The sequence below is a fragment of the Copadichromis virginalis genome, linkage group LG15 (assembly GCF_057382275.1).
Source record: "Copadichromis virginalis isolate Kocher_CV1m ecotype Utaka linkage group LG15, C_Virginalis_male_GT1.1, whole genome shotgun sequence".
Classification (NCBI taxonomy): Eukaryota; Metazoa; Chordata; class Actinopteri; order Cichliformes; family Cichlidae; genus Copadichromis; species Copadichromis virginalis.
This window is the reverse complement of record NC_140632.1, coordinates 27,519,474-27,527,388: the sequence shown is the minus strand read 5'-3', so window position 1 is coordinate 27,527,388 and position 7,915 is coordinate 27,519,474. Positions and strand designations below refer to the sequence as shown.

The window sequence follows — 7,915 nt, the reverse complement described above, 5'->3', positions numbered from 1 at the left end:
AAAAGTTCTGTATTGTTACTAATTTTCATATATTGTCATAAAACGCTGCGTGAAGCAAGTTAGGGTGGGACCCAAATGCAGGACTCTCAGGCAGAACTAAACACAAATAGCTTTAATCCTGGATTCACAGGATGAGCAGCGAAAGTAGGGAAACACTAAAAAGACGAACGCACAGAGGGACGAGGGAGATCACGATGAGGAACAGAAGGAAATGCAGATTCTGGGCAGAGATGAAACACTGAGCTACGTTAGGCTACATTCGGACAGCAGAGAGAGGGAGACAGCTCTCCTTGGTCCTCCCATGCAGAGCTGGTAAATCATGAATTAAACACATATTGTGAAAAGCTGAGTTCAGTGTCAATGCCACACCCTGACTACTTCCAGACATACCCTTTGACATGATTGTTGCCCCACAAACCAATTTCTCTGAGCAACATGGAGCCTGTCACAGCTGCACTCAGAAAAATAAAGGTGCCAACTGGAACCAAAAGTGGTTCTTTAGACTGATGCCATAGAAGAACCTTTTTTGGTGCCACAAAGAACCTTTCAAACAATGGTTCTTTGAAGAACCATTTCTTTCAGTGGTTCATTGAAGAACCATTAAAGGTGCCCCAAAGAACCATCAAGAAATGGTTCTTTGGGGCACCTTTAATGGTTTTTCAAAGAACCTTTTTAAAAATGGTTCTTTAAAGAACCATTTTTAAAAAGGTCCTTCAAATGGTTCTTTAAAAGAACCATTTTAAAGAACCTTTTTTGAGTGGTTCTTTAAAAAACCATTTTAAATCTTTCAAAATAAAATGCATCATAAATTGAATTTGAGTAGGGTAAAATAAATACGAGCACAGCATAGACATATATTAATGGTTTATTGTCATTTTGTAGTTACCAAAAGACAAAAAGGCATTTTAACCCTCAGCACAACATCACTACTAATACATGTCACATATTAGTGTTTTAAACAGTAATAATTAATAAATATATTGGCTATACTATAAATAAATATATATATATAAATACTATATCTACAGATAACACAACAAATAATACATGTATTGTTTAATTAATAAAACATCAGAAAGTGATAAAACACATTAGAAATAGCAATAGCTTCATAACAGACCAATAAATCAACACATTTTCATCAGCAGATATTTGCATGTTCAGTAAAAACATTTCAACAACAAGTTTATGATTAAAATGATCAATGAACTTCAGCCTTACGCTATGTAATGTACTTTTCATGTTGTACTCATGGTCCTTTGTTAGTCCAGTTTAGGACAATGTCTCTGACGTATGTTTCATATCAAATATATGTCATATCAAAACAAGCCCACACCTGCAGTTGTTTCAGTTTTTCACTGGTGTTTCCTGTCAGCTGGTCAACCTCACTCAGGCGGACATCCATATCAGCCAACCAAATGACAAGTTCCTCCCTTTGTGCTTCAAATCCCTCCCACTCTGAGACAAGGAGCTGAAAGAGAGAGAAAAGAGTCAATTATAAAGAAGAGAGAAAAGTGAAACCCTCCTCAGGTCTGACTCGCATACCTGCAGTTGACCTGTGATGGACTCCAGTTTGGCGTTCACGTCATCCCTCGTCGATGCCAACAGCCGAGTCTGCAGGGTGCCCTGGAAGAGCTGAGTTAATGTTCGACTCCTCCTGGTCAGGCTCTCCAGCTGGATGACCCGAGGTCTCCCCTCTCGCCGCTGCCTCTGAACACAGAAACACAAATTGCATCTGAAGCAGGAGGTGCAGATTTTTTTTGCTATTCTTTTCTAAATCCAGGCTAGATCACGTGGAGGTATTTGGAAAATTGTTTTGGCCAGTGGACGACTGTTGTCTTGCAGAAAGTCAAATCAATCAAACAAATGCTATACACAATCAATTCACAAGAACACATTGTAAAAAATAAGTCCAGTTCTTGCCTGATTTCAAGTGAAATCTGCATCAAAACAGGGTAAAATGAGTGTTTGCAGCAAATGTGAGCACAAAGCCTCACTTTGTACAAGCCTGCTATTACAGTTCTCCTCTATGCAGACGACTTTCCTGTTTTCAAGGCACAACTTGGATCTGCTGTACGAATCTTATGGATACACACTAAATGAAATAATAGTGTGCATGACTCCAGATTCTGATCCCTCATCCTAATATGGTCCCAACATAGCAACAGCAATAATGCAAATGTTGAGGCTTCAAAATACAAAGTCCATAAACCAATGGCTGACATGGGTTTTATCATAAGGGTGATAAATATACAGATTTCAGTCTGTCTTAGAGATTTGATGTTCATTTACCTGCAGATGCACTATACGTACCTGCTCCATGGTTTTTCACAACATTTTGCATATCACTATTTAATACAGGAAGTACGTGAACTAAAACATGTCATTGTTCTTTGTGAGAGGACCATATTAATGAAACAAACCTCAATGACATCATAGGGATCCCTAAAGATGCTCCTGCTGCTTCTCTTCCTCCTCATCCAAAGCTTCCTTCTCCTTGTCCTCAACTTCCATCCAATTGTAATTCAACCTAATTGTGTTTCTCCCCCTCCTCTTCCTCATTTTGTTGGAGCTCTGAACACAGTTAATGTGAATCTGGATTAATTTGTGCAAACAAGAAAAATCTACAGCTTTTTGGTCAGAGGTGCTCTTGTGATTTAAGCCGGGTAGAGTAGATTTATGTGTTGATGCTACCTGCTTCAGCTCTGGCTGCTGAGTGATATTTACACCCTGGCTGGATTACAAACTTTAACCATGTGCTGAACTTTGGCCCAGCGTTGATACCTCTTTGTTAGTATAACGACCTCTTCTTAGCTTGTATGTATGATGTATGATGGTGGATAAATGAAATATACAAAAAAATTTAACTATATTACAAAAGAACATCTATCTTGGAAACATCAAATGACCGGAGCATAACTTGTCAACTAGTCCGAAACTAAGTTATGCAGGAACAGTCAAAGACACACCTTCATGTCACATTTTTATTCATTTCTATATAATTCGATTAGACAATGAAGAGTTATCTAATCTAATTATTCATTCAAAACTCTTATGCATAGCTGTATTTTATACAGCTCATACAGAATTCAAAGTACAGGTTCATGTGAGTATTTAATGTACGGCTCAGATCTACAGAATTTCAGAGTTTCTAGAGCAGACACAGAGCTCACAACAGGCTTCAGGCGCCATTTTAGTGACTTTAACAATATATTAAATTTTAATTTCGGTCTAGCTGACATTAGGTTATGTACGCAGCACGCAATTGAACCACATATTTTAGAAGCCAAAGGTTCAAATTAGCTGGGAGCACCTTCACTTAATTATAACAGTGGTTTTGTTAGGAAAACAGTTTCTGTATACCGGATACTAAATTGCGCTGACCTCAACGGCTAACTTATCTAGCTAATCGCTACTGTTAGCACAACATTAACAGCAAGCTACAATGACGAGTAACAAAAACAAAACAGTAATAAGGTTTTAATGAAAATGTTTTACCTTTTCTAACAGTCCCAGAATCCACAGCTTCAAAGTCCAGCAGGTACTGAAGACTGTTATCCGTTTCGCTGTCACCGTCCGTGAGTTTTTTTCCCCGAAAGGTCAAGGCCCGCCGCTCGCACACTCTGTCTGCGCATGCGCATCCCAACGACTGACCCCCTCCGTCCGCTCCCGGGAGGTTATAGTATGACGTGTTCTGACGTCACTCTCTCTCTCCCTGTCATTTATTTGGCTCGAAACACATATTAACAAATTCAGAATCAGAATCAGAATCAGAATACTTTATTGATCCCTGGGGGAAATTATTTTTTGTTACAGTGCTCCATTTTAAACCAACATTAAGACAAGACAGACAATACACTAACTAAGAATAGTACAATATATACATATATATACATACATACATACATACATAAGTCACTCATAAATAAATAGTTGGAAAAGAAACATGTGTAGTTGTAGCAGTAACCAGTGTGTTAAGTGGATGCGTTGTACAGGGAGATGGCCACAGGCAGGAATGATTTCCTGTGTCGTTCAGTGGTGCTTTTCGGTAATCTCAGTCTCTCACTGAACGTGCTCCTGTGACTGACCAGCATGTCATGGAGTGGGTGGGAGGTGTTATCCAACATTGTCTTTATCTTGGACAGCATCCGCCTCTCCGACACCACCTTGAGGGAGTCCAGCTCCATCCCCACAACATTGCTGGCCTTACGGATTAGTTTATTAAGTCTGTTGGTTTGCTCAGTGATGAACAACTACTCAGATCATTTACCTAAGCTGTGCTTTGTCAAAACGAAGTGTGTGTTCATTACACTGACATTCTGTTCTGCAATTGTTATTTACTTGTATCTTATAATTTGACTTTACATACTGCTGGGTGGTTTGTAAAGTTTACAATAACTAGTATTATCATTATGCTGTATTTTCAAAAATATATAATAATCTCAAAAGTAATGCCTTGGAGTAGAAAATAGTAATGCTTTATTAAAATTTAAAACTAAAGTACACTTGAATGTGTGTATTGTGTCTACTGTTTGTTAACTCACCATATTCATAATGTGTTTGTGGGGTTAGGGGTGTGTGTGTGTGTGTGTGTGGGGGGGGGGTTAGGGTCTTTAGGCTTTGGCCCCCACCCCTGCCACCAGTATATTTTTAAGCAAATATTTCTAACTTTTATTTGAATATTCAGTTTCCTACCATCTTCTCTTAAAGGGTAATTGCCAGGTAACCCGCCCTCCCCCTTCGCACACACATGCACACAAAGAAAACACACAGTATAATTCACAGCCTCATTATAGTGAATAAATATTTATGCCATTTACACCATCAAACTTAGATTGCTAAGGATGAAGAACCTTTTGTTCTTTAAAGAACCATTTGTAATAGCTGAAGAACCATCCACAAAATAAAAAGGTTCTTTGACGTATGATGGTTCTTTAAAGAACCATGAAGCCATCTGAAGAACCATTTAAGAACCATAATTTTTCTGAGTGTGGGATAAAGTCAGAGGTTGGGCACACCTGGTTAGATCTGCTGGAACCACGCTGATGACGAGTCAGTCACCTGCTGCTGATTGGAGTGTCATAAAAACACCTGCTTACAGCTGTGCCAGCTTGCTTCCTGAGAAACTTGAGACACTCACGTCATACTTCCTACTCTAAACCCGCCAAGCTGAACAGCAGCAGTCACAGAAACAGGAAGCATATTTACTAGACTTGTAGTCAAGACTGCCTAAACTGAGACCAAGACAATACCAAGACCAGAGGGTATCGAGACCAAGACAAGACCAAGACCAAGTCCAGGCGAGACCAAAACCAACACCAAGACTGAGACAAAAAAGTCTTTAAACTGCAGTCAGATGCTGCTTCGTTTACGGGTGTCAGCCATATATATGTGTTTTTGCGAAGCACTCGCACATCCCTCCTCACTGCTGTCTACTGTCTCACTCACTTACTGAGAGGACAGACGCACGCTCCACTCGACTGTCGCATCTCTCACCCTCTCTGTTTTTCACATAATGATATTATCCTATATCCTCGCATGTGATTAGCCACAATATGGAGGGATTGGAGCATAGCTGAGCCACTGTGTGAGAGCTGAACAGCGAAAGGAAATTAAGTGAGGAGCCGGCTCTCGCTCAATGGGAGTCGACTCTGATTCACTACAAAGCACTCTCTAAGCACGGCTCTTAGAGCTGACGCTTTTGCGCATGACACATTATAGAACATTACGTTGTGTGTCATGGATACTGTTGACTCCAGAGGCAGAGCCAGACATTTTATACACCAGGGGCTTAGCCCTAAAGGGTAGTATGCATGTGGGGGTTGGGGCTGACTGAAAGATTTATTAGGCTGTGTTTTGAGTTTTGTTCAAAAAAGAATGACCTCATATAGGAAAAATATATATATCACATATGCAGGACACCTTAAACTAGTTTTTTAATTAAGCAGCAAGACAGAACAAAATCGGGGCTGTATCAAAACACGAGGACTAAACCCCAATTCAACCAGAACCCAGAACTGATCTGGAAGTAAAACAGGACTACAACAGTTCAAAATCAGGACTACTTAGGACTTAACCAAGACAGAACCAGAATCAAAACTAGATGATAGTAGCACTAAAAATCATTATAGACCTGCACTACACTTATTTTTTAATTCTACCAAAGTACACTATTTAGATTCAGAAAGGTACTAAATACATGTTCTGATGAGTTTTGGCAAACAACCTTTTGAGTAAAAGGTCTGTCTCACCTGGCTCTTGTTCCATCTCTGTTCTGTCCTCATTCTCCTCTCCATCTCCCTCTCTGTTCCTCTCTCTCCCTCTTTGTGCTGACAATCAAGCCAAACACCAACATCATCAAATATACAGTTGAAACCGGATATTTACTAGGGGTGCAACGATACTCGTATCGATATTGAACCGTTCGATACAGTGCTTTCGGTTTGGTACGCATATGTATTGAACAATACAACATTTTTTATTTGTTTTGTCAACTTTTCTTCTGACGATGCTGTCTGTGTTGATCGCTCAGTGGATCTGCGTTCGAGTACTCCGCCTAGGCTGCACTGTCGAGTGTAGATCCACTGAGTGCAGCGCAAGCTAGCAAGACAGAAGCTAAGCTCATTGCAACATGGCAACTCCCTCAACGCTACCCGAAACTGAATCTCCCCCACCCTCATTCAGGTCAGGCATTTGGAACTATCTTGGTTTTCATGTGAAGCATGACCCCGATAGTAAGTGCGTCATGGACACAAAAAAAAAAAAAAGTTTGTCATGGACAAAAGTAAAACAGTATGTCGGATGTGCCACGCAACGGTCAATTTGTGGGAACTAGTGCGTTAGCGCAGTTAGCTTGTTAACGCATTGATGCCGTCCAGCCCCATGCACGGGGCGATCCTCGGTAACTTGTTAACGGAGATTTGTCATTTTAATGAGATTAACGCTGACAGCACTAGTGGGAACACAACGAATATGACAGCACATTTACGCCGACATCATCCTAGCGCAAAGACAAGTGGAAGCAGACAAAAACAACAAGCAAGCATGCTACAAACTTTACCCGAGTCATTTAGACAGCCGTTAGCACATTAGTCTGCTTATGGGGACCTGATATGTTTAATATGCTGCTGAGAATATAGCCCAGAAGAAGCGTATAGTATAGCTTTTATTTTGGAAAGAGCTATTTCTCTGAAATAAACTCTCTTTTCCAAAGATGAGTGATTTTCCAAAGATCAGAAAGATTTTTATTTTGTTGTTTCAGCAACATTAAATTTAAAAACTGTACTTTTGAGTTAAAATATATATTTATAATTTTAATAAATGATAAATTAAAAAGACATGAACATTTTTTTTTGTATTGAAAAAATATCGAACCATGTGACCAAATTATCGAACCGAACCGAACCGTGAATTTTGTGTATTGTTGCACCCCTAATATTTACATACTCTTCAGATAAAAACACAAACACTTTTTTAATTGTAAAACATCAAATCGGACTAAATGTTTATTTTTTTAGATTGATAAATATAAAAAAACATATTTGTTAAATTTAAAAGTAAAGAGAGAAATTGTATGTATTTCTTAATTGCAAATGGCACCCAAATTGTATTCAAAATTGAGCCACACTTATGGAGGTCCACAATTCTTTTCCTGGTGTTTTGGTTGATATCTCTTGATTTTCCCATGACAAAGAAACAGGCTCTGTGTTTTGGGTGTGCCTTATATGCATCCACAGGTGTGTCACCAATTTACTCCCATGGACTCTACTAACCTATCAGAAGCTCAGAATGGAATCGTCTGGAGTTATCTTATTAATTAACAATAAACTAAAAAGTGATAAAAAAGAGACAGCTCTCTCTCTCTTTATTCTGACATTTAACTAATTCAAAAGATCTTTCAATATTTATTTATCTA

General features: G+C 39.1%; 1 protein-coding gene across 1 annotated transcript; it reads right to left on the bottom strand.

The window, feature by feature from the left end:
• Positions 1-847: 847 nt before the first annotated feature.
• LOC146692640 (uncharacterized) lies at positions 848-3,713 on the bottom strand. Its single transcript, XM_085432792.1, has 4 exons — positions 3,499-3,713; positions 2,424-2,572; positions 1,546-1,710; positions 848-1,471 (listed from the first exon to the last, which is right to left on the bottom strand). The coding sequence occupies exons 2-4, from the start codon at positions 2,478-2,480 to the stop codon at positions 1,304-1,306; spliced, it is 390 nt and encodes a 129-aa protein (XP_085288918.1). The 5' UTR covers positions 2,481-2,572; positions 3,499-3,713; the 3' UTR covers positions 848-1,303.
• Between the last annotated feature and the right edge of the window lie 4,202 nt (positions 3,714-7,915).

Coding starts and splice junctions, on each gene's coding strand:
- LOC146692640 (XM_085432792.1), bottom strand. CDS start 2,480: ATGAGGAGGAAGAGAAGCAGCAGGAGCATCTTTAGGGATCCCTATGAT. Junction 1,711..2,423: donor ATCCCTATGATGTCATTGAG/GTTTGTTTCATT, acceptor TTCTGTGTTCAG/AGGCAGCGGCGAGAGGGGAG. Junction 1,472..1,545: donor CCATCACAGGTCAACTGCAG/GTATGCGAGTCA, acceptor TCTCTCTTTCAG/CTCCTTGTCTCAGAGTGGGA.